The sequence below is a fragment of the Pelodiscus sinensis genome, chromosome 15 (assembly GCF_049634645.1).
Source record: "Pelodiscus sinensis isolate JC-2024 chromosome 15, ASM4963464v1, whole genome shotgun sequence".
NCBI classification, from domain to species: Eukaryota; Metazoa; Chordata; order Testudines; family Trionychidae; genus Pelodiscus; species Pelodiscus sinensis.
In genome coordinates this window covers 19,884,519-19,910,473 of record NC_134725.1, presented here as the reverse complement: position 1 = coordinate 19,910,473, position 25,955 = coordinate 19,884,519, and the positions used below count along the sequence as shown (strand labels likewise).

At 39.2% G+C, this 25,955-nt stretch overlaps 1 protein-coding gene across 3 annotated transcripts in view; it reads left to right on the top strand.

The window, feature by feature from the left end:
* GOLGA3 (golgin A3) overlaps positions 1 to 25,042 on the top strand; it is a 49,691-nt gene extending 24,649 nt beyond the window's left edge. For all 3 annotated transcript variants that reach the window (XM_075898357.1, XM_075898358.1, XM_075898356.1), the window contains exons 11-24: positions 152 to 520; positions 1,736 to 1,813; positions 2,397 to 2,660; positions 4,444 to 4,538; positions 6,310 to 6,526; positions 10,263 to 10,406; positions 11,508 to 11,705; positions 12,838 to 12,954; positions 13,114 to 13,253; positions 14,731 to 14,863; positions 15,070 to 15,192; positions 16,070 to 16,234; positions 18,843 to 19,006; positions 19,664 to 25,042. In XM_075898357.1, the coding sequence (XP_075754472.1) occupies positions 152 to 520; positions 1,736 to 1,813; positions 2,397 to 2,660; positions 4,444 to 4,538; positions 6,310 to 6,526; positions 10,263 to 10,406; positions 11,508 to 11,705; positions 12,838 to 12,954; positions 13,114 to 13,253; positions 14,731 to 14,863; positions 15,070 to 15,192; positions 16,070 to 16,234; positions 18,843 to 19,006; positions 19,664 to 19,871 (2,415 nt within the window). In that variant the 3' untranslated portion in view covers positions 19,872 to 25,042. The remainder of the gene's footprint in view (positions 1 to 151; positions 521 to 1,735; positions 1,814 to 2,396; positions 2,661 to 4,443; positions 4,539 to 6,309; positions 6,527 to 10,262; positions 10,407 to 11,507; positions 11,706 to 12,837; positions 12,955 to 13,113; positions 13,254 to 14,730; positions 14,864 to 15,069; positions 15,193 to 16,069; positions 16,235 to 18,842; positions 19,007 to 19,663) is intronic.
* Positions 25,043 to 25,955: the final 913 nt, after the last annotated feature.

Here is a 25,955-nt window from a genome sequence, read left to right as displayed (position 1 = left end):
GAAAATATTAGGTGGCGTTTGTTTGGGTTTTTTGAAGTACATTCTTCAATAAAAGTAGGTGGGTTTTTTTTGTTTGTTTGGGGGTTTTTTTTGTAGTTTGAATTTCACCTGAGATTAATTAAATCTTTTCAAAAACTATTTTTTCCTTCAGGTGAAATTGACATTGCATCAGCGAGATCTGCAACTTGAATCATTACAGCAGGAGCATCTAGAACTCATGAAGCAGCTCACCTTAACCCAAGAAACATTGCACACCAAAGAGCAGACCTTAAATGACCTACAGACTCAATATGATGAGCTGGTGGCTAGGATAGAGGAATTCCAAGGTGATGTTATTTCCAAGGATGACACAATCCAATATTTGCAGAATGAGAAAATTGTTTTAGAGGTAGCTCTGCAGGCAGCAAAAGCGAGCAAAGAAGAACTTGATGAAGGAACAAAATGCTTAGGTGAAAATACTGAGTCAACTTTTGAAATTTTGGAGCAGTTGAGACAAGAAATAGCTATAAAGTCAAGCCAGGTAACACATTTCTGAAATTATTCTATTGCAAATAAGATCTAAGTGGTGACACAGGCTTTTGACAGTCAAATATGTGACTGGAGTAATGCAAACCAATAGTGTTAAAGTTCATACATACATGACACTAAGATTTAGATAATGGGAATAAATCTAGCTGTTTTATGACTGTTCCCCAATAGTGAATATTGCTCATTTATTATTCTGTTTATATCAGTGGAATATTTTATTATTTTATGTCCGTGCTCTATTCATGAAGTTTGCAATTTATAGCTGAGTCATTCTTGCATCCTGAAGACTTAATAGACATGGTTTTTCTTTGCCAAGAGGCACATGTTCATGCGTAATATTAATTTTGAAAATTGATAATTTATAACTTCTTGTATAAAGCATGCTTTTTGGAAACAGAATTTTTAGTCCACTGTTTCATGAGGCACTGTGTGCCAAGAAAATTTTCTTGTGTACAGTAAGGTTAGATTCTCTGTGGACACTTCTTTTGGAAGGAAACTGCTACTAATTCTAACTTAGAACATACCAGCTCTCAATTTTGTCCGTTACTGCATGCTGACAGTAGTTTCCAGGTTTTTTGTCCTGTATCAGTTTACCAGAGCACGTATGTGGTCTACTCATAGTCAGATGTGTATGCTCTTATCCCCAGTGGAGCTTTAACTAAACAAAACTCTATTTTCATGATCAAGTTTGGACCCGCAGTTTGTGTAGAATACCTCAAACTTGAGAGCAAGGCGGAACATCTACACTTCTATCAGAGACTTGCACTGGGACCCAGCAAAAATTTCCCATTTAAGGTGGGGAGGCATTGGTCACAAGTCCAAAGTACCTCTGTTGGCGTGCAGTATGAAAACATTTTTTAGCTCTGTAAATTATGAAGCACCTGTTACTTATTTTGGTTTTTAACTTGAGCATGTAAACTTGAATCTGTCACCTGGATACATCAGACTGTGTCGAGTATAACCTAAAATGTGCATGCTGGTATGTTGTATCCTTGATGTTGGCATTGGGAAGATGATTATTCTGATTCTGTTTCTATTTAGATATCAAATAATAAACTGTTTTATAAGGATAGTGACTGATGGCACAGTCAAGATCAGGGCACTTATTAGACAAAGCACTATGTGTCTCTTGTTACACACATACACTTTCTGCTCCAGAGAATTTATAATATAAGTAAAACAATGTGTATGCATTTTTCTCCAATAGGTGGAAAATCTGCAACAAGAAAGTGCCAGCCTGAAGAAACAGACCCAAAAAGTAAAGGAACAGTTCCTACAACAGAAGGTTGGTATACATAGCCATTTCAAAATTGTATTAAAAATGAAAAAAGATTGTGTTGCAGGGAAGTTATGTATTAATAGGGACATGACATCTTACTTCCTCATGAAAATGGTGCTATGTAACTTTCAGGCCATTATACCAAATAGAAGGAATGTTATGACACAGTTGCTATGCGAGGTATATTTCTGCAGATTATACTTTGATATTTTTTTAACTGAAATTGACGTAAGAGCATACACATAGGCCACATCATGTTCCCATTAGTCTGGCAAATTTGGCCTACAATATATTTGTACTAGATGACAACTTTTACAACAATAGTCATTTTTGTATAGACAGTTGGGTAATCCTTCCAAGTGTTTTTAGTGTAATGCAACTGTATGAAATACTGTTGGCCTGGGCATTTTAATTTGAAATAGTTTCCTTTAAATCTTGTTTGGATTATATAGAATATAATTCTAATTTTAAACTGAAGATGAACCAGGACTTCAGAAGTTCCCTATATTGGCACCATTGACTGTTAGACCCACAATTGCTTCAGAAATCTTGTTCTGGTAGATCTCTCTAATTCTGACATGTGCACTAGGTAATGGTGGAAGCTTATCGAAGAGATGCAAGTTCTAAGGACCAGCTGATTAGTGAATTGAAATCTACAAAGAAGAGGCTGGACTTGGAAGTGAAAGAGTTAAAAAGAGAGCTACTGAAACTTCAAGGTGAAAAGCAATCTATTGATGTTGAATGTTCAAAACTACAGAAGGAAGTAACCCAGGTTCATCAGCAGATGATGGAGTTAGAAAGCCATCTCCAGGCAGTGCAAAGAGAACGGGATGATATGGAGACACAGCTCCAGGTGAGGAGGAAATCTAGTGACGTTATTTCCAGGATAACATACACTTGAGTTGCAGACAATCTTATTTATTGAGGTGTTGCAGGTAATCTTTTAAACTAAGGTGATCAAATACATATTGAAGTTAGTTGTATTTAACTTACTTTTAATGGTTAACCTGGATGATGATGATGATGTAGTATTATATACTGATATAGGTTGCACCTCCCTAAATCAGGATTCTCATATCCAGCAACATCCGTGGACTGGCAGGACTGCGGATGTTGCTAAACGGGAGCGCCCTGGGACAGGAGGGCCATCAACTGAGAGCACTGTGAAAAGAGATGCTGATAGTAGCAGGGCTAGGTGCTCAGCAGACTGGTGACAGGGGCAAGGCCATGGTAGCGAGGTGGGGTAGCCAATGTGTGCTGGCCCAGCAGCAGGGTTATGCCGCGGCAGCCTGAGTGTTCCGGCCCTGCAGTGGGGACAGGCCCACAGCAGCCTGGTTGGCAGTAAGGCCAGGCTGAGGCAGGGTAGCAGGAGAAGCCCATCTGGACCCTTGGCTGGTTGGCAGCCCAATTGGGGTCATATGCCAGCCAGCAGTGGGGCCAGGGCTGTGTGTTGCTGTGCCAGTAGTGAGGCTGGAGCGGCAGCTATGTCAGTGGGGCCAGGGCAGCCGTATTGCCCAGCTGACAGTGGGGCTAAAGGAGCTGGTGGTGGGGGAAGAGTGTCAGGCTGAGCGGGCTGTAGGCAGGGGCCTTCCCTGGGCCAGAAAATTCCCTCATCTGGGACCATTTAGGTCCTGAGGGTGCCAGACCAGTGATGTCCAACCTGTACTATGTTAATTAGAGAAATTAAAAAGTAGTTAATTAGGTAACTAACTTGAAAATCTCAGCAGAGAGTTACATGATGTGGACTCTGCGGTATAAAGCTTATAGTGCAGAGCCTGCAGCATAGCCAGCTCCCCAGGAGCAGAGCTGTCTGGCCCTACTTCTGGAGGCTGTCTCTGCTGTGGGTTCTGCAGTATAAGCTTTATACTGTGGAGCCCACAGCACGGGGTGGCAAGTGGCTCCCCAGGAGCTGGTGCATGCTGGGAAACAGCTTTTTTTTAAACTGGCTCCCTGCATGTACTGGCTCCCAGCCCCATTCCAAGGGAGCTGGCTGCTGCCCTATGCTGAGGACTCTGGTATAAACCCAGCAGCATGGGTGGCAGCTGGCTTCCTAGAAACAGGCTTGGGAGCCTGCATGTAACCATTTAACAATTTCCAATGAACCTGGACTTATTGGTTAATCATTTAAAGGGTTATACTATTACATCGCTAATATTAACATTGAAGTTAGTGGAGTTACACTAATCTTATGCTATAATTGAGTGGAGAATTAGACTGTGGAGGCAACAGTCTTAGCTCCCAGAGTTGTCAGGAAATGCAGGTGTCTTATTTTGCTCAACAATAATTCTTCATGTTAAGGGCATGTATTAGCAAATGCTAAGGGGAATACTGTCCAATCAGTAGTTGTCACATAAAATGGATTAAAAGGAGATTGGGTGAGGAAGCTTTTTGGTAAATGAAAGGAAACATCTGGCCCCCCTCATTCTCAATCTTTGTATATAGAAAAGGAGAATTTTTAAAAGCTACCACAATACCTTGTTACTGAGTCATTAAATTAAACCTTGTCTCATAATGGTTGCCAAATACATAAAAAAGTAGTCCTGTTTTTACCGTGTGTGCGTGTGTGGCGGGTGAGGATTCTTTTTGTGCTTACCATATTTTCTCCTTTTTCTCCCCTTCCTCGCCTCTTTCTCAAGTCTTTGGAAATTGATAAGGAACAAATTACATCTCTTGCTGAAGCAAATGAGATATTAAAACTACAGGTTGAACAAATGCAAGAGGAAGCCAAAAAGTAAGTTAGATTTTAGCATAGCCAGAATAACTTTAGCACTTGCTAGTCCTGTTATGCTTTTGATTTCAGAGTGCTGTACAAAAAATAGTTTGTTTTTTTCCCACCACCCTTGTGAAATGGCTGTATTTCCATTCTATAACTCTATTTTCTTTCTGTGCCTCTGTGTACTCTGGGTAGAGGAGTTGGTGGGGCAGGAACTCTTGAATTTCTGGTGAACAGACCTCTCCTGTGACCATTTCTCTAACACGCTCATGCTTTTAAAACAGCTACTGAACCTATTAATTCACCCTGAAATTAATGATCAAAATATTGAAAATAACTTTATCGTGCTTTGAAGAGAAAGGTGCTGAAGCTTGGGCTTTGTTTTTTAATTAGTTTTTTCTCATTTTGCAATTTGACTTGTTGCCTTAATATGTGATGTACCATATATTTTAATATCCTAACTTTGATACTCCATTTGTAGTTAAAGTACAATAGAATTAGTTGTACCATTAATTTTTAGGGTGATTGCCAACATTCTGCTCATAATGATCTTAGTTATGCAGCATATGTTGGGTAACATATACTCTCCTTTGTAATTCTGTTCACAGTTACCAAAATTAATCTTAGTTCGTGATCCTGGGATATCAACCAGTACTTGCCAGCTTTTTTGAGTTGGGGTATACTTTAATAACTTTTTTACAGTTGTGTTCACGGGAAGAGATTTCTCATGATATATGGTGACATGCACTAAGGATCTGATATTCTAAAATACTACTATTCCATTTATATAGGGGAAACAATATTATTATATTTTCTTTATCTGCATTAGTTTTCAGAACTCAGCAATGACAGTTTTATACCATAAGCAACTTTCTCAAAATGTAATTTATAATGTTTTAATCATTAGTATAGAGTTCCATGATAATATTGGAACTAAGGATAAATGTATTAGTGTACTTCTATTTAACAAAAAGCAATTTTGGCTTTGGAAATCAGGGGTTTTTTTGTAACAGATAAATATCCTATTAGACTATCCTCAATGTATTTGGTTACCAGGTTATACTAAAAATCTCCTCTTGAATCAAGGCCCTTATGGGTGTTTTTACCCAGCTTTTTGGTGTATGGCATGAGGCCAAAGGCACTTGAAATTTATCCTGTAACTAACTAGTGCTCACTCAAAGAAGCTTTTTGCCATGGCATATATTGAAACCATTCCCACTTTTTCTTTACCACCACCTTTCATAATCGCTAAATTAAGCACCACAAATATTGTTACTATGGCTGTAGATATAAGAATGGAATGGAAGAAAACCTACGTAGATGGCTATTGGGAAGGAGAAGAGGAGCATTACTATAGGATCCTACACAAAAGTGAATTTGACAAACAAGGAGAGGATTTATGCGAGAAGTGAAACTCAGGACTAGTTTTCCATACGTGTGTCTACAGCCGTGCTGCCCAAGCCATTCACTCTATTGTAACTAATGCACAAGAACTGTGACATCACCAGACATCAGAAAATATCTTTCTCCAATTAATATACTAATTTTGTGGTATAAACTACTTGGTATTTTCTCTTAATATTAGAAAGCCAGGTATATGTGCTGAGCAAATGTTTTAGTTCTTATATCGGTCTGTTTGATTTTGTGTAACTTTGGGAATAAATAGCTTCTTTGGGAATCAATGTCATGTTTTGGATGTCTGCTATGATTTTTCAATAGAATTGTATTAATCTAAACATTTAATTGATCAATGAAGTTTTTTAGGGAGTTCTGTTCTTTCTCATTCTAGGGCCATCACTGAACAGAAACAGAAAATGAAGCGTCTAGGGTCAGATTTGACCAGTGCACAGAAAGAGATGAAGGCAAAACACAAAGCTTATGAGAATGCAGTTGGCATTCTTAGCCGCCGGCTGCAGGAAGCCCTCACTGCAAAGGAATCTTCTGAAGTGGAGCTGAGCAAACTAAAATCAGAAATTGCTGATGGAGGGCATAACCAGGCTTCCCATGTAAGATGATGTCCTGTAACTTTGTTAGTAGACAGATAGGGTTATCTTGCATTATTGCTAAATACTTACACATGATGTTTCCTACAGGTTCATTTGTCATGCAGAGAAAAATGTTGATAATGAGATGATCATCTTTGGGCTGGATTGTATTTTACAGGGGTTTACTTCTATTGAAACACTTTTTTTCTGTGAATCTGATATTAATTTATACCAAAAGGTTCACTTTGGTAGCTAGCTGTAAAAACTCCTTTCAGGGCTTAAAGGTAATAGCTATGGTGTCTTTCATACAAAAATAAACTAGAAGTTTGCCCTTTAACATGCATTTAAGTTAGTAGTAAAGATTCCTTATGCTACATATTAGTTATAGGGGGATTTACTCTGTGTGCCTTGAGTTACTGCAGAAGTGATTTTCTTTAAATAAGGTATTACTTGAATATTGTGAAGATACTGCCAATGTTCAGTTTATAGACCCATCGTCCATGTGCCAGTGTCTTAAACTGAGAGAGAATTTCCTTTATAAAAATGTGTTGGCAGTTTCCAAATATATGAGTAAAACAAACAGCCAACCCTCAAGTATAGCCACACTTCAGAAGGACTGTTTGCCTTAGCCCTGAATTCCTGTTTACGTTCCTCTTATTTAAGCATAGGTTTTCAATATTTTTTTTCTTGTACTAAAATATAATGAAGCCTTTTTTTTACTTAACTAATAGTTTTTCCTTTGCTTGCACTGTCCTTGAAATCTCTCCTTAAATTCCAACTATTCCCAATAACTTTAAAATACTAAAGCTCTTTTTATGCCGTGTGAAGAATTAATTCTGTTCTGTTGTGTATATATTGTCTCAGTGAAAGAATGCAACCTTTCCAGGGCAGAGATATGACTGTATATGTATATTTTAATCTATCATGCAATATAAAAAGGGAATAAATTAAGAGTAATTTCCATTATAACAAAATATTTTTTAAAAAATCTATTAAATTTAGTAAGTTTCTTTTTCTGACTCAGAATTGCTCAGTGAAGAGGGAAAAACAATAACAGAAAACTTGAAAATGGCAGAGATGCTTACTGATTTTTGTTTCAGTTTTCACCAAGAAGTTTGTTGGTGACGGGATGCCTAACATAGTGAATGCTAGTGGAAATGGAATAGGTTTAGACCTTAAAATAAAAAAGAACAAGTTAAAAATTACTTGTTTTCTAGTCATCCGGGCCTGATGAAATGCATCCTAGAATACTCAAGGAGCTGACAGAGAAGGTATCTGAGACTTCAGCTATCGTCTTTGAAAATTCATGGAAGTCGGGAGAAATTCCAGAAGACTGGAAAAGGGCATATATATTGCCCATCTATAAAAAGGGAAATAAGAACAATCCCGGAAAACTTATTGGTCTGTAGTTATCTTTCCTGGCATACAAGTTAATGGAGCAAATAATTAAGGAATTCATCTAAAAGATAAGGTGATAGGTAACAATCAGCATGGATTTGTAAAGAACAAAATCATATCAGACAAATCTGATAGCTTTCTTTGATAGGATATCAAGCCTTGTGGATAAGGGAGAAGAGATGGATGTGGTATACCTAGACTTTAGTAAGGCATTTGGCACAGTCTTGCATGACCTTCTTATCAATAAACTAGGGAAATACAACTTATTTAAGGCTATTATAAGTTGGGTGCATAACTGACTGGATAACTGTTCTTAGAGTAGTTAACTCTAAGAACATAATCATGCTGGAAGGGCATAACAAGTGAGGTTCTGCAAGGGTCTGTGATGGGACCAGTTCTATTCAATATCTTCAACAATTTAGATGGTATAGAGCAGTGGTCCTCAACACAGTGCCCACGGGTGCCATGGTGCCCGCTGGGCCATTTCTGTGCACCTGCCAAGTGATCAGGGCCGTCCCCGTCCCCAGGCGTGCAGCAGATGGGCGGTGCCGGCCCCAGGCACGCAGCACGTGGTTAGTGCCTGCCCTGGGCGTGTGGCGGTTAGGCAGCCCCACTCCCGGGTGCACGGCGCAAGGTCTGTGCCAGCCCTGGCCCTGAGCGTGCAGCGTATGGGTGGTGCTGGCCCTGGGCACGTAACACATGGGAGGCCCCGCCCCCAGGTGAGTGGCATGAGGGCTGTGCTGGCCCTGGGCTTGTAGCGTATGGGCGGCACCGACCCGGGTGCGTGGCATAGGAGCGGTGCCAGCCTCAGGCGCACAGCACATGGGTGGCCCTGCCACTGGGCACGCGGCGCATGGGCAGTGGCGGCCCTGCCCCCGGGCGCATGGGACATGGGCTGTTCCGGCCCTGGGCATGCAGCACAGTCGCGGCGCCAAACCAGGGAGTGCGGCGCATGGGTGGCACCAGCTCCAGGCATGCAGTGTATGGGTGGCCCTGCCCCCGGGCGCGTGCGCAGCCCCACCACCGGGCACCTGGTGTGTGAGCAGCCCCGCCCCTGGGTGCCTGGCAGCCCCAAAAAGTTGGGGACCACTGGTATAGAGAGTACGATTAAGTTTGCAGCTGGGGGGAGTTGCAACTAGTTTGGAGAATAGGGTCATAATTCAAAATTTTGTAGACAATCCCATTTACTTCTCTAGTTTAAATTTTATAAGGACAAATGCAAAGTACTCCACTTAGGACGGAACAATCAGTTTCACACATACAGAATGAGAAATGACTGTCTTAAGAAGGAGTATTGCAGAAAGAGATCTAGGGGTCATAATAGCCACAATCTAAATGTGAGTCAACAGTGTGACACTATTGCACAAAAAGCAAATATGATTCTGGGATGCATTATCAGGAATGTAGTAAGCAAGACACAAGAAGTCATTCTTCTGCTCTACTCTGTGCTATTTATGCCTCAATTGAAGTATTATGTTGAGTTCTGGGCACCACATTTCAAGAAAGATATAGAAAAATTGGAGAAGGTCCAGAAAAGAGCAACAAAAATTAGTAAAGGTCTAGAAAACATGAGCTTTGAGGGAAGACTGAAAGACTTGGGCTTGTTTAGTTTAGAAAAGAAGACTGAAGGGGACATGAAAGCAGTTTTCAAGTATCTGAAAGGGTGTCAAGAGGAGGTAGAAAAATTGTTCTCTTTGGCGTCTGATGATAGGACAAGAAGCAGTATGCTTAAATAGCAGTAAGGGAAGTTTAAGACATTAGCAAAAACTTCCTAATTGTCAGGGTGGTTGAATACTGGAATAAATTGGCTAGGGAGGTTGTGGAATCTGCATCACTGGTGATATGTATGAGCAGGTTAGATAGACCTCTATTGGGGATGATCTAGACCAGGGGTTCCCAACCCAGAGAACGCATACCTCCAGGGGGTATGAGAAGTTTGTCAAGGGGGCATGGGGAATATTTGGTAAATAACTCGATTATCCTAATTGAAATATTCCAGAAGTAGTAGTGTTAGTGAAAAAAGTTGTGGATTTTAGAGTCTAGAATTTATTTCCTTTCATATTGAATAGGGGGTATGGGAAGATTTACTAAAAGCCAATGGGATATGGGGACTGAAAAAAGGTTGGGAATCCCTGATCTAGATAGTGCTTAGTCTTGCCAGGAGGGCAGGGGACTAGACTCAATGACCTCTCAAGGTCCCTTCCAGTTCTGGTATTCTATTATTCTATGAAAATATTGTTCATTAAGCAATAATAGGCCCTTTAAACTTATACCTGTTGGAGGAATAGATTCATTAAAAACAACATTATTTCTTCAAAACATGATTTACTAATGAGGCTTCTGATCTTTCTGCCTTTAGGAAAGGATTCAAGCTCTGGAGACGGAGCTGCAGGCTGTTAGTCACAGTAAGATGATGTTGGAGAAGGAGCTGCAAGAAGTAATTTCTCTCACCAGCCAGGAGCTTGAGGAATACAGGGAAAAAGTGATAGAACTTGAAGATGAGGTAATTGACTGAGCTTTTCTGGCAGACAGGAAGTTTCAGTGTGCAGCCCAAAGGCAAAAGAAGATTTGGAACTGCATTTCTCTAAAAACATTTAAAGTATGCTATAATCTTCCAAAAGGAGGACTATGTAAGCCAGAGGTTTTCAGACTGTGGATTGCAACCATGTACCAGGTGGGGAATGTCAGGTACTGGGTCTCATTGCAGCAGGCATGATCAGGTAACCTGTGGGGGGTGCTAAAGCAGTTATCTGCCTGTCCTGGTACTGTAGACTGCGCTGTGACCCAGAAGCATCCGGCAACAGGCCTGGCTCCTTGGTGAGGGGAAGGAGAGTGCACAGGATCTTACAAACTGCCCCTGCCCTGAGCACTAGCTCTGCGCTCCCATGGACTGGGAGCCTGTTGTTGGCTGATTCTGGGGTGCAGTATGGTCTATGGTGCTAGCAGCAGGAAGCCTGCCTTAGCACCCCTGCAGCACCGCTGACCAGAAGCGGTTCAAGGTAAGCCCCTGCTGTCCTAGCCCTGATATCCTCCAGAGCCTGCTACTCCCCAAAGTGCTCATCTTCACCCCATCCCAGTGCCCACACTCTAGTCAAATTATGTTGGGTTGCAGACATCAACGATTTTCTTCAACTATGTCATGAGAGAAAAAGTTTGAAAACCACTGGTGTAAGCCAGGCTTGCTAATTTTGCTGCAAGCTGCCAACTCCTTGTGGACTTATTGGGCCCTTTATAATATCGGGAAAAAAAGTGTAGAGGTGTATGAAAAGATGTTCTTGCATGAAAGAGACCAAATAAACCTGGTCAAGAGATGCTGAGCATCTAGGATTTCTGTTAGTTCACGGCTGAAACTTGTAAGGTTGCACTAGCAATATGCAGGATTGTCCTCTACTTTCAGCAGCTCATCCCTTTTCTTCTTCTATAGAGACAGTACTTAAGCACTCTATTTCTTTAAAGAAAATTTGAACAAGAATCTGATTGAACTAAATTTTAGAAGCATCCATTGTGGAAAATTTTCTAACACTATATTCACAAACCAGTCATGTTAATTTACCTTCCAACTTATTGCACTAATACTGTAATTTTTATTTTTCGGGGGTTGCAGCTTCAGGAATCTAGAGGTTTCAGGAGGAAGATAAAACGGTTAGAGGAAATGAACAAGAAATTGGCCCTTGAACTGGAACACGAACGAGGGAAGCTCACTGGTCTTGGTCAGTCGAATGCCGCTTTGCGGGAGCACAACAACATCTTAGAAACAGCACTAGCAAAGAGAGAGGCAGACCTAGTACAGCTGAATCTCCAGGTATTCAAAGCATTTGGCATTTAGATGTAACATTTTAGAAGAGAAGACTCATATTCTTCTGATAGCAGAAGATACAGAGGATTGATTGTATCTGTAGATTTTCATTCAAAACATGTTTAAAGAGAAATTTGTGTGCTTTCTTCAGGTCCCTGTCTTGTGCAGCTTATGCTAGAATAATAATATAGATCATGGACATGTCATATTTAACCCAGCAGAATTTTTTTATGAACTTCCTCAGTGAAAACAATAATAAAAATTTGCAGAAGTGAAAATGGCAAATTTAATACAGCTCTTGTTAATGGGTACCTTGTACCACATAAAGATCTGATATAATTGTTGATGCTCTTACTGATATTAATATTTTTCAGTATAGCACCTTCCCTCCCCCCCCCGGTCTATGTTCATAATCACTGAAATATAGCCATTTGGGGAATGAAATGGCTGTGTGCAGTGAGGGAACAGTAGTAATGAGAGGGGAAGTTTTGCCAAGTATTCTTTCGTGAACTTTTACTCTTTCATAGGAGCCATGGAATCTTTAAAATGTTCAAAAAGATCCACAGGCCTAATCAGTGCCATGTTAACTTCCTTTCAAAGGTTTTGTAGCATTCTTTTTTGTTTCTGAAAAGCAGGTCCTGTCTGCATCCTACCGTACTGAATTCTTAAAGTTAAATAACTCAACTTTTCCCACATTCCCCAGTGCACTTGTGACTCTGTCATGAGAATATTTCTCCCATGTGATGGTGTCCACTTAAAAGCATTGTTGTATTCTCTCATGGTCATGTTGAGTGCAAGGAGTGGCACTGATCCCCTCACTAGATAAGGCATATTTTTACAGTGCACTCAGCTCAAGGCACAGGTGGGGAGGAAGAAGGTTGCCCAAGGTGTGTGAGTGATTTAAAATTATAACCTAAAACAAGGATATATTTTATTCAAAGCCAGCCTCTTATAAACCCTGAACCTTCATTTTTAAAATACAGTAGACACTTCATGTCTTATACAAAACTGCACGCAAAAGAATAATATCTCACTTGTCAGAATTGGTACTGCTGCCCTATCTTTTCCTCCCCATCTTCCAGTTACTGTGCACAGATCCTGTGCTGAGCATTGAACCTCTGGTTCTGTGATACCATAGGTTCAAGCTGTCCTAAAGCGTAAAGAGGAAGAGGATCACCAAATGAAACAACTTATTCAAGCCTTACAGACTGCCTTAGTGAGAGAAAAGTCAAAAGTTAATGATCTTCAAGAGCAGGTAAATGCTCATATTCTGCTTTATTACTTCATTGGTGATTTAAATACAAAATACTGAATTAGTAATTCTGTTTGTGTGTGTCTCATCCATGGATCATCTGGTTTTTTTAATCCTATAAACTGGTCAGATGAGGAAAAGCTGTTTGTTTTGCATATGTAGGTTGTGGCAACCAAAGTAGAAGCAGCACATAACCGTCGTCATTATAGAGCTGCTGTTCTTGAGCTGAGTGAAATTAAGAAAGAGTTACAAGCCAAAGAATTGCTTGTCCAAACTCTTCAGGCTGAAGCAGACAAACTACAGTAAGTAAACAATAACCTATACTAAACACTAAGTTTCTTTAGAAGGTGAATAATTTTGTCAGTCTATTAAGAAATCTCAGGATATACGTATGTACAGGCAGTCCCCGGGTTATGTACAAGATAGGGACTGTAGGTTTGTTCTTAAGTTGAATTTGTATGTAAGTCGGAACTGGTACATATTGTAGGGGAAACTCTAGCCAAACATTTCTCCAGAGCTCAGTTTTATTCTCCCACACCTCACTTCCCTCAGTCCTTTATTCTCAAGCTGAGGTGTCTGCTGAAAAAAGCTGTTCTGCGTCTCCCTGGTCCGCTGGGGGCGGGGCACTAGCTTCACGTCTCCCTGGTCTGCTGGGGGGAAGCAGCTAGTGCGGGGTTGCCTCACCCCGTTTGTAAGTAGGGATCCGATGTAAGTCGGATCCATGTAACCTGGGGACTGCCTGTATTCGAATTTTTGGCTTTGTCCCTCTGGTCTGAATCTTATCACTGGCCACAAGTGTGGACTGCGTTGTTAAATACTTTTATTTTCTGTATCATTCTTTTACTCTCTTTGGGGTGCTTCTTCTTCAGACCATTTCTCCTGTACTACTTATAGTTTTGATACCATACACTATCTTCATACACTAGATAGAGTTAACACTTTACACAATATCTTTAACTCCTTTGCACTTCCCTTTTCCAAATTCCTGAGACCTTACTTGCAGGCGACCTTTTCTTCTGTATATTTATTTGTCTTGTTACGTGGGAATTTGAAGTGGCTGCCTGGTGCTGAACAAACTGGGTATACCATCATGTTCCAATATCTTCAGTGGCATAACCTCAGAATTCAGGATGTGAAAATTTTCAAGTACAAGACCTCAGTTGAAGCTGCTAGTGGGATTTTGAGTTCTTTAGAATAGTGCTGTTTTTCAAAGTCCAGTAACTTCTTTTAGGCTTTGTTTAAACATGTGCTTTGTTTAACCATGTACTAATAAAACTCCATCCACTGGATGGAATAGCTTATTCCCACGTGAGAAGGAGAATAAGCAATGCTGATATAAGCACTTTTATACAGCTTTCAGTAGACGAAGCCTTATTCCCTCCACCATAGAATTAACTTGTAGTCATCTCCTAGCCTCAATCTTATAGATAACTTTGACATCAGTGCCAGAATATATTAGTATGAAACTGCTTCTTTTAAAATAACCCATTAACAGCTTTCTTTCCATATGAATTGTTATTCACCATCAAGGGATTTGTCAAGAAATATGTAGCTATTTATTAATGCATATATTTTACTGTAATTGTCTTTTGGCTGAAATTCTGGGTTCAGAGAAAAAGCCTGTCAAATAGTTCACTAGCCTGTACTGCTAATTTTATTAAACATAGACTATTTTGTGCCTCAATCTGAGCCACATACTGTTTAATATTTCCTTTTACTAGCTATATAAAGGGAGAAAATACAATGGCATTTTGAGGTTTTCTGCCACTTTCTTACTAGGGTTAAAGATGGGAAACATTCTCAAGAAGTATCACAGTTCCAGCAAGAGTTGGCAGAAGCCCAGTCTCAACTCCAACTTTTACAGAAACAGCTGGATGAACAATTTAGCAAACAGCCTGTAGAAAACCAAGAGGTAAAAGCTTCTAGTTAATTCTTTACTTCCATAGTAAATGTCTCATTTGGATGCATGAAGTGGAAGGTTTCATTAAAACAATTTGTGTAGATTTCGTTTTAATCTGTAGTCTAAAAAGTGGGATATGCAACAAATGAAACTATTAAAATATTCAACAAATTTGTGATTGCTCTTGTAGTGAATTTTAAGGTACTTTTTTTCTGTAGGTTGAAGATTTAAAATGGGAGGTGGAACAGAAGGAGAGAGAAATCCAAACACTGAAGCAGCAGTTGGACATGACTGAGCAACGCAATCAAAAGGAGTTAGAAGGAATACAGCTGGTATTACAGGTACTTGACCTGGCCTGTATTACTTTACTGTGCACTAAAGAGTAGATCTACAATGGGGATGAGACACTTAGTAGGATAACACTTAAAAGGGCAATGCAATGTTAATAAAGCAAAGTACTTTATCAGTGTTGCATATGAAAATGTAGATAATTAAAACTGAGACATATTTTTAGTTTTATCAAATTTTCATTGTTTTTGTACAGAAACCAGCTTGGGATGATAAAAATAGGCTTGTCATGTATTTCTAATTGGTTTCACTCTCTAGTTCTGCATGAGCACAATGCTGCTGTGCCCAGTTCAGAAATAATGGTAATGGAGCGAGATTAGGGACACAAGTTGCTATTCAAATTAAAGAAATCATGGAAACATTTTTGTTGGATTTTGTCAAAACTTTCTTTTTTCAGCATCTACATTTCACTTGATAGTGCCTCTTCAAGAAACCTTGTCCTGGTGAATTATCAAACAACTAACTTAATAGGAATACATAGTGTAGAATTTGTAGATATAGTTTAAATGATGCCAGTGTCTGTCACTGCAAGGAGGAACAACAATATGCTGTTTAAATAGGTTGTCCTGTTACACTTTTTCAAAAGGTAACAGATAGAATTCAAAATTTCTTGCTTATATTAGTGGCATACCCTACACTGGCATCTCACTTCAGAATTTAGCAAGTAGCTGAAATATTTAATATTTGAACTAATAGAATATCTCAAAACACTAAAGTCATTCAGCTTGCAGTTTAATAGCTTTCAGTTTAATGTTTTTTAGCAGTTAGAGTATATACTGTAATAAACTATAGTATATACTAATAAACTGCAATTTTCCACTTAGGCTGTTTCCATCATGCTTTTTTAATTGTTAATTTTTCATTCTTTAGAATATCAAGACTGAGTTGGAGTTAGTGCGGGAAGATCTGTCAATGACTCAGAAGGACAAGTTCATGCTTCAGGCTAAAGTGATTGAATTGAAGAACAGCATGAAGACACTGTTGCAGCAGAACCAGCAGCTGAAAACTGACTTAAAGCATGGCAAGATGAAAAAGGTATTTAAGTAGGAAAAACACTTCTTGTAAAATAATTAGAATGTGACATGAGAACATAGTTTTCCCCATTAGAATCCTGATACAGTCACAAAGTCAGAATTACTCTGTGACTGAGATCCTGAGGGGGAGACACTGAGATTATTCAATAAGGGTAAACCCCAAAGAATGGGGTAGATAATCTCCAAAGATGGTGAGTTATTCCAATACTTAGATTTACTAAGACAGTGCAAAATAGCTTCTGTATTTCCTTACTTGTTAGCCAGAAGCCAACAACAATTCCCTTTAGAGTAACCCAACATTTGGCCTTCACCCAGATGACCAAGTCAGATATGAGGGTCACTGAAAATGTCATTTATCATATAACATTTTATGAATCCCAAAGGATCTGACACATTACCTCCCAGATGAATTAATATTTCAGATCTTACCTAATAAGGATTGGCTGTAATCTTGTATTTAACTAAACTTTATTGAGAAAGATTTTAAAAAGAAAACAGTGTATTGGTAAAAGATCAGTATGCTTGCAGAAAGTACAGTTTTGAGATCACATTTATAGGTGAGCTGGTAACCTTTGTAGCTGCAGAGAGTTGTTTCAGAACTAGACCAGAGATTGTAGTCCAGCATCAAGATGAGACTGGAGATCTGTCTTGAAACTCAAGCTTCCCTTGAATCAAGCAGATCTTCAGTAAAAAGGATCAGGACCTAAGGGATTTGTATACAATTTCAGGCCTTCTCTTGACAACTTTGAGTCCTTAGGTAATCATTAAGATGCTGAAGCAGACCTATTTCCTAAACCTCATTGGAAATTGCTACATGGGTTAACATAAGACAGTGATCTGTTTTTCACCATTCACAGGTCATTTGCTATATACTTCCAAAAGAGATTGAATACAATGATTACTATATTTACTGGAAAAACTTAAAAACCAACAAATACGTGTAGTAGCACCTTAAAGACTAACAAGTCATGTAGATGGTATCATGAGTTTTTTGGGCACAGCCCACTTCTTCAGATCACCCCTTCAGGGTCCTGCACCTTCAAGGTCATCTGAAGAAAGTTTTGCCAATGAAAGCTCATGATACCATCTACATGTTTTGTTAGTCTTTAAGGTGCTACCAGACTATTTGTTGTTTAAGTTTTTCCTATTACAGACTAACTTGGCTACTTCTCTGAAACTATATTTACAGTTCATTTACATGTTAAGATTTCCTTTTGATCTCCGAGAAAACAGAATACAATAGACAGGAACTGTTTGGTTTATATTACAGGGAAACCCCTGACTTACGACGGCTTGAGTCGGGGGCTGCCTGTATTAACCTCTAATCCGGCACTTAGGGGAATGGCGGTTGCTAGTTAACTGAATGTGCCAGATAACTGGGATTGCCCCAGCAAGGACTGCTTTAACCAGAAAACTTAACAGAGTGCCAGATGATAAAGCTTGTACTGTATAAGTAGACACAAAAACACGAACATCTACCTATATGTCCCTAAAGGTTGAATTTAGGTCATTTATCCTACAGCCACAGTGTCCAACTAGCAAACTAGTCATGCTCAACCTGTCACATAGCCACATGTGGCTAGTGACTAGCATATTGAACACCACAGTCCTATAGGATACTTAACCCTTTCTAGCCATGTGTCACATACATATGGGGATCAGTGGTTTTCTTATATTTTTAAACAGTAATTCCTAGGGAATTTGCTGGTTTGTAAACGCATTTAACTTTTTCAGAAGAGTATCTTTCTTTTTGAGTATTGCAGCATCATGTTGCATTCCCATATTGATTCAGTACAACAAACCAAAAAAGGGGAGAGAGAAATAGATTGAGCAAATCTTCACTCTTTTATATAAGCCCTTAAAAGTACATGTGCTTATGCAGCCTGTCCAAATCCTTTCTGGTCTCTTTCACTCATATTTTCAAAAGTTTATGACTGTTTCACTAGTTCCTATATTTAGTACATATAAAGAAGGATATTAGTATCATGGTACATTTTTATCTGCTGACATAGTAAGGAACTCCTTCACAGAAAGGAAGTCGGTCCAGTGTCCCAGTACCTGATTATCAAAATTTTTCCTCTTGAGAACAGCGGGAAGGGTTGTGCAGATCACTGGCGATCCGCTGATTGCAGTTTGAAAATCAGTGCCCTTCAGTGTAGCCCAAAAACATGATTTCCTTGACCTATGCCAGTATTTTGCCTGAACTGGTCTCTTGAATACCTTTTTTCCCCCTCTAGTTAAATTTACCACAGAGGACCAGGGTATTTAATTGAATTCCATACTATCTCAGTTGCCTAGTCATTGGTCCCTTAATATTATCAGAACTTGACTAGATCATGTCCTCTTATCCAGCATATAGAACTAACATTTGACTCTATCTCACGGATTTGTCTAGAATGTATGTTACTCACAAGTATGGCTGACAAACTAGACTGATTTTAATCTGTTATGTAGCAATGCCTATTCTTTGAGTAACCTATTATCCTCTGAACTATCTCCATTATGCAAATATGTAGCTATGAAGTAGGATTTAATATTGTTTCTGTGAGGTAAGAGTGATGTAAAGTGGTTTATTCTGTTTGTTTGGGTTTTGTTTCTCGTTTAAATAGAGGAAAGAACCGAAGGGGGAGACTAATTCTTCAAATCCTGTGACTCCAGTGAAGATTCCAGACTGTCCAGTTCCTGCAGCACTGCTAGAAGAGCTATTGAAACCACCAACAGCTGTCAGCAAGGAGCCTTTAAAAAACCTAAACAGCTGTCTCCGGCAACTGAAGTATGATGCTTTTTAAAATCCAGATATTATATAATCTTAAAAATATTTTTTTAATTCTGTTATTAGTCTTCATCAGGAAGGTGATCCTTGTGTTAACAGTCTGAGGCACTGTGTGGATTCCTGTCTGTTACAGAATGTTCATTAAACATTTCAATTTTTGTAGCAGTTTTCATACAAAACTCCAATTGACGGTATTGCTTTAAAAAAAGACATGCTTGGATGCCAGGTTGAGTGTGTGCTAAGGTTTTTGTTTGTTCCTTATTCTGTATTGCTTTCTTTTCCCCATTATCTTCTACTTACAGAACTATTTACTCCGTCATATCAGTATGCTAATAGATGTACAAATTGCTATCATCCAGTTGCTTGGAGGATAAAATGCCTTCACTGAAAATACAGTTCTGCTTGATACCTCACTAGGGGGATGTATGGAAAAAACACACTGCTATGTTGCCCTCTCTCTTTGGACTAAGTGTATACTCTCCCATGTTGCTCCCAGCGCAGATATTAAAAGCCCTGAGTTTCTTGGAGACTTAGACTATATCTGTACTTAAAACACTGCCGTATCTATAGCCGCACTGCTGTAGTCCTTCATTGTAAGCACTCATTACAGTGACCAGGAGATAATATTTCCACTTTCTCTTCCACCATTTTCAAAAGGCAAGAAATGGACAGCCTTCAGCGTCAGATGGAAGAACATACCATAACAGTACATGAATCTATGTCGTCATGGTCTCAAATTGAAGGGCAATTAATGGACCTAACTTCTACCTGTCCTGCAACAGTACCAGGTGAGCGGGAAATTCCTGCTGTGGATATGAAAGAGCAGAATCGTAATGCTGGTGACAAAAAAGCATTGAAACAATGACCACCTCAGCTGTTTCTCATCACAACTTCTTTAAGTGTATTCAAGTATCTTTGTCACTTATTTGTTTCCTTTTCTTTCAGAGGAATTCTTTGTTTAAAAGCAAAATCAGAGCAAATGAATGGTTTCAAGGAGTCAGCAAAACACTCATTGCAGATCATGCTATATCAAAGTTTCTTATGAAACTATCCCTCACCTCACTGAAGTAGTGAATCCATGTTGAGGACAGATGATAAATTTGGCCTTTTTTGAGTCTAGGCAGAAATTCAGAAGAAGGATTAAAAAACTCTGAATTATTTCTAGAGCTAGGCCAAGATGGTAGTGTTAAGAGCCTGGATCTGGATTTGTTTAATTTAGGTTAATTTTTTTTTAACCTTGCAACATCAGATTATCTAAAATTTTCCACCATCTTGGACTGCACATTAGGGATGTAAAATCCCATTTAATCAATTAACCAGTTAAACATAATGTTTAACCGAATAACCTTTAAATAGTCAAGCTGGAGCTATGGTGGGCTGGTATGGGTGGGACCTGCTCTGGGTGGTGGCTGCTCCAGCCAGGCTGGAGCAATCCCTGCCCTTGGCAGACCTACCAAACTGGAGCTGTTCCCTATCTGCAATGGGTTGCTTCAACCCCTACCAGTTAACAATTAAGCATGACCTGGTAAGAGTGGTGCTGACTAGTTAACCAGTCACAGCCCTACTACATATCTAAATCATATCCAGAAAAGTAAGTCTCTTTCTCGTTCCAGCCCTTGGCACTGTGCCAGGCCTGGCAATCTGAATCCAAAACCTCCACCCTCTTGAATTTAGGCTGTAGATGTCTGGATTTCAGATTTTGGTTCAAACCTGCACTAGAGTTATGACAAACACTATTGCCCTACATTAAAAGTAATTGACTATAAAAGTTTGTCAGTGCAGACCAGTAACTCTTTGGCAATGTTTGCCCAGGACATTTTCTGGAGTGCCTGATTTCCCTCTTGCATTCTCAGGCCAGTAGGGAGCTTTAAATTTCACTGCACAAATGCTTTTTTTTTTTTTTTTTTTGCACTTTTTAGTTAATTTCCAAAGTAGACATCCCCGGTACAGGGTATGTATATAAATAATAATAATTTGACCCGGAGTGTCTGTTTTAATATGCTTATAGAGTCAATTAAGATTGACATGGGTGTTTCTGTCTTTGTTTTACTATTACGACATTTAAGTTTGCTGTTGGAAAATATTGTACATAGACCTTAGGAAAATTAGTCCAAAAAACTCAAAGCTTTTAGAAATGTAACTATTTTATTTGTATCTTTTTAAAGACAAAATTATAATGCCTATGAAATTATTTTTATTTTCATTAGCTTTAATGTTCTCTTTTCTCATCATGCTCCCAGCACGTGCACATTTGTTTCTGAATGGGAGTATAGGTACTACTGCAGCCTTGCTTGCAGAGGCACCCTGCTAGATGACTAAAGCACTGCCTTAGATTCATTTTTCCTTTGATCATACCCCTTTCCTGTTGACAATGCAAGGATAGGCTATCCTTTCCTCTAGAAGCAACTGACAAGCAACATTATCAAATGTTTGCCTACTCTGCAGTCTGAATCACACTTTGCCACATGACAAATCTATATCAGGAGAAATCAGTGGATGCTTTTTGTTTTTGTTGAAAGATGTAGGAAATAGGGACAGTTACATGTTCAATAGTTTGGATTTTTGACCAATCAGTACAAATAGATTAAATTATTGAAAAAACTGATGAGGTTCTCCTGAGATAAGGATTATTTATATTTAGGTTTTGCATATACCAAGACACATCATCATCCTTCTCTTTGTTCCACACATGGTCAGAGTTAATTTTTTCCCTAGTGAAGCAGTTACCTTTTTCCTTTGAGGGGGCTGTCAACAGGAAAGGGGTATGTTTTGCTATTGCAAAAAAGCTAAAACAAGTTTAGCTTTAAAAATTTAGTTCACTAAACCTCTTTTACTCAAGTTCTATTCCTGCTGAACAGTTTATGTAATACAGCAGTACCTACACTGTGAAACTCCAGTATTGGATTATATTTTTTTCAAAAATAAAATATGAAGGACTGGTACAGTAAAACTCCGACTGTCCGGCACCATCAGGAACCCGGAAGTGCTCCGGACAGCCGGACCATTAGAGCTGCTCTGCCCCCAGCTTCCCCGATCAGCCGCTGCTGACCAGCGCTGAATCCGGGAAGCAGGGGGCAGAACAGCTGGAGTGCTGCTGGGTAGGTCCAGTAGCGCTGCCCCTCGGGGCTGCGGAACCAACCCAGCAGCACCCCAGCTGTCCCGGATTCAGCCGCTGCTGAAATTGACCAGCGGCTGACTCCAGGAAGCCCCAGACAGAGTTGCTCTGCCCCTGGCTTTCTGGAGTCAGCCGCTGATCAGTTTCTGCAGCGGCTGACTGGGGACACCTGGGGCAGAGCAGCTGGGGTGCTGCTGAGTTGGTCCAGTAGCACCGAGGAGCGGCGCCCGTCAGCACCCCAGCTCCTCTGCCCTATGCGTCCCCAAAAGCAGCTGGGGTGCTGATGGGTTGGTCTCGTGGTGCCAAGGGTCGGTGCTACTGGACCAACCCAGCAGCACTCCAGCTGCTCTGCTGCAGGCATCCCCGATTCAGCCGCTGCTGAAACTGACCAGCAGCGGATGAATCGGGTACTCCTGGGGCAGAGCCGGACTATCAGAAGGGAGGGGTATGAGGGGGTCTGGGGTAGCATCCCCCCACCCCACCCCCTTCATAGCCCCCCCTTCTGATAGTCCGGCATATCTGATAATCTGGCAGCCCCTGGGTCCTAAAGGTGCCGGATTATCGGAAGTTTACTGTATTAAAGTTAAGTGAAGGATTTCAGGCATGAGAAGAAAGGAATGATTTAATGTGGCATTAGTTGCCAATCAAGTAGGATTTAACTTGATTCTGAAATCAGAAATCAACTGTTTTAAAAAAAGCCAAAAGCTTTACTGACTTGCCCACATGTGCTAATGGTTATATACTACTTAAGTCTTATTTTACAGAGTAAATGGTACTGAGTAATTTTGCTGCTGTTCATGTTCTTTAAGTTACCTGTATATTGTGCTCTAAAAAAAAATAAAATAAAACATACTGTTAATTGATCAAATTAAAACTATATAGTGACTAATATATTCAGTGCAAAAAATTATCAAATGTTCAGGTTTTAAGTAAAATACCATTTGTGCTGGGTTAATATTACTGTTCTGTTTGACTAACTGCATTATCTACAGGTTAAGACACCGTTACATTTTAATTTGTAAGTTTTTGACATTTGTACATCCAGAGCATTTATCTGAGATCAGAGAAAGCAGAATCATATTATATTAATAGTTTTTTTCAGAATGCCTGCTTCTTTATATATTGAACTACCTATTGTAATATACTCTTTTTCAGGGCAGTGCTGCATTTTTTTCTTGACAGCTTTAAAAGACAACCGTGTATATGAATACAACAAAGTAGCCATAAGTGTATCATTTTCCTCTTAAGAGATAATTATGTTAAGTTGTGAGATACATATGTGAACAATTATTTCTCCATTACTGCGCCCACCTGTCTCTGGGGTTACCCAGTTTCTTTTAGACCCTTAAGATCACACTATTTGTTCCTGTAATTTATATTTAACAACGTTTAAAAAACAAAACTCATCCTCTTGACCAAAGAGGGAAGGATGACACTTGAGGATCCTAACTCTAATGAAGTGCTGAACACCTCCTATTCCTTGAAGTCAGCAGGAGTTGAGGGAAGACAACATGCTCTAGATGCTCAGCACATCACAGGTGTAGACCTTCACTTTAGAGCCCATCAACCCTCTTCCTTAATTCAGAGGTGGCAAATTTTTTTTAAAGGTACTCCCTTCCACTCTTGAACTCAGCATATCTCCTCATATCTCCTCAGCAGTCCCAAACTCATTTCCTAGGCCAGTAAAAATTTAGGAGAGGGAATAAAAAGCCTGGTTCCTCCTGCATGTATAAGAAGACTGATAAATAATTAAGAAAATGGGTGCCTCATTGATATTGTACTTTTAGAAACTAAAGAAATAATCTCAAAAGGATCTATATTTTGCTGTTTTGCATGTAATGGAATGTAATTTCAGTGTGTTTCTTCACTCCTAGTAGTTGCTATTTTCGCCCAAGTTTTAATAATGAAAGACAAATGTTGCTGTATTGTGAAAGTATTTTCTAAGTGATGAAGGCTGCAGCACTATTTTTCAAAACCATGTATTGGTTTTGACTTTGAAGAAACTTGCCCAGTTGTCTGTTTAAACCTATGTTGGAAAGAAGCTTCTATAGTTCGTCTTTGGTGTTGTATTTTGCATGAAGTTTAATTCCATTGTCTTCCAGGTTACTTGGAAATTTTGGTGTATCACATTAGGTGGACAACTCAGGCCTTTTTGTGAACAGTCTGATCCCCTGTGCTTCATTCAGGAAATACCCCTACTGAAATCTGTGGGGGTTTCATGTGTGTAAGGAATCTGGTATAGTTCCCAGAATGGAAATTCTGTATAAGACATATATATTCATGTATTATATATTCCTCCTCATAAGTAAAATTCAGTTAGCTTGCCTGCTTGTTAAACATTTGCAATCTCACAGGGTGCACTGATGACGATTGGTCTGGTCAATATAAATTTGATTCAAAGATAGCAAACTCACTACTGGTTTAATAGATGCATAAGCTGGTGATGGACATTCTATTCATTTTGGCAGTGAGGTGAAAATTGTCACACCCATAGTGGTCAAAAGCCTTTCTTTATGGGTGCAGTGTTTTCATTAGGAAAGCAATGACAGCGCAGAGTAACTATTAATGGCAGCCAGATGGCATATTATGACATTTGACTCCCAATAAAGCATGTATCACTCCAGTCATGTAGAACCTTCTCACTCAGGAGCTGTCTTGTCCCTGTTACAAATGCACAGATTTCTTGGGGAGGTCATGTTCTAAATATTGTAAAACAAATGCTGTCATGTTTTATATGTAATTTGCAGTCATCTACTGTCTAATTTGATTATTTATAAAAATATTGTCATTTCACAAAGGGGAGGCAAGAATTATACTATGTACAACTAATAATGATCTTACAAAGCATGTAATTTAAAACACAATTAAAATGTGCATAGGAAATCCTTACAAGGTTTGTGCAATAAACTATTTTTGGTAAAGGGCTTCATGTTTTTACTTTGATAGTGAAATTAGTACTTTTTTGCAGTAAACTTTTATATATAATTTTAATGATGTTGTACAGAAAATTAAGATTTATTTATTTTAAAGGAATATTTTATTGTATATTTACAGTGAATCTGAAAGCATTTTTACTATTGATTGTAATTACGTTTTCGCTTAATTTACTGAATTTGTGCTGAACATGTCAGGAAAGATGAAAGATAAGTTAGATGCATCTATTTTGACTGGATTTTGCTGACATTTCAAGTCAAATGTACAAAACTAAACAGTCAAATGTCATCTTGGTTTTAATTTAAATACAGAAATTTGAAATGGAAAACTAATGAAAATGACTGTACCTTGCTTTCAGCATTAAATGGTAAAAGTTAAAGGGACACTGTCAACCTCTACTTCAGGCCTCTCATTTACATTTGTACATACTAGTTGGTTTTTTTGTATAGTCATGACTCTGCAATCCCTATTAATTCTCAAGGTAGATATGCTGTTCATAATAATAGCATGGGCAAGTTAACTAAGTGTCCTGAAACTGTCCAACAGTAATGTTTTTAATGTGATTTCAGATCTTATGGCTGTGCTGGCCAGTGTGAATGAAGCCTAATACCACTTTTTAAAAAATGCTGTACTATCACAGTGGATTTGCAGTCACGTTTACTAACAATCTTGAATGTTTCAGAGGAGTAGCCGAGATAGTCTGTAACGGGAACAACTTAAAAAAATATAGTTTTTAAGGTGCTACTAGACTAACAAAACATGTTAGATGGTATCATGAGCTTTCATGGGCAAAACCCATTTCTTCAGGTGACAGGAGTATAGCAAGTACAGATACAAAAATACATGGAGGGAGGAGGAGAGAAGGAAGGGTAGGTAGGGGAGGAAGAAAGACAGTGAGTA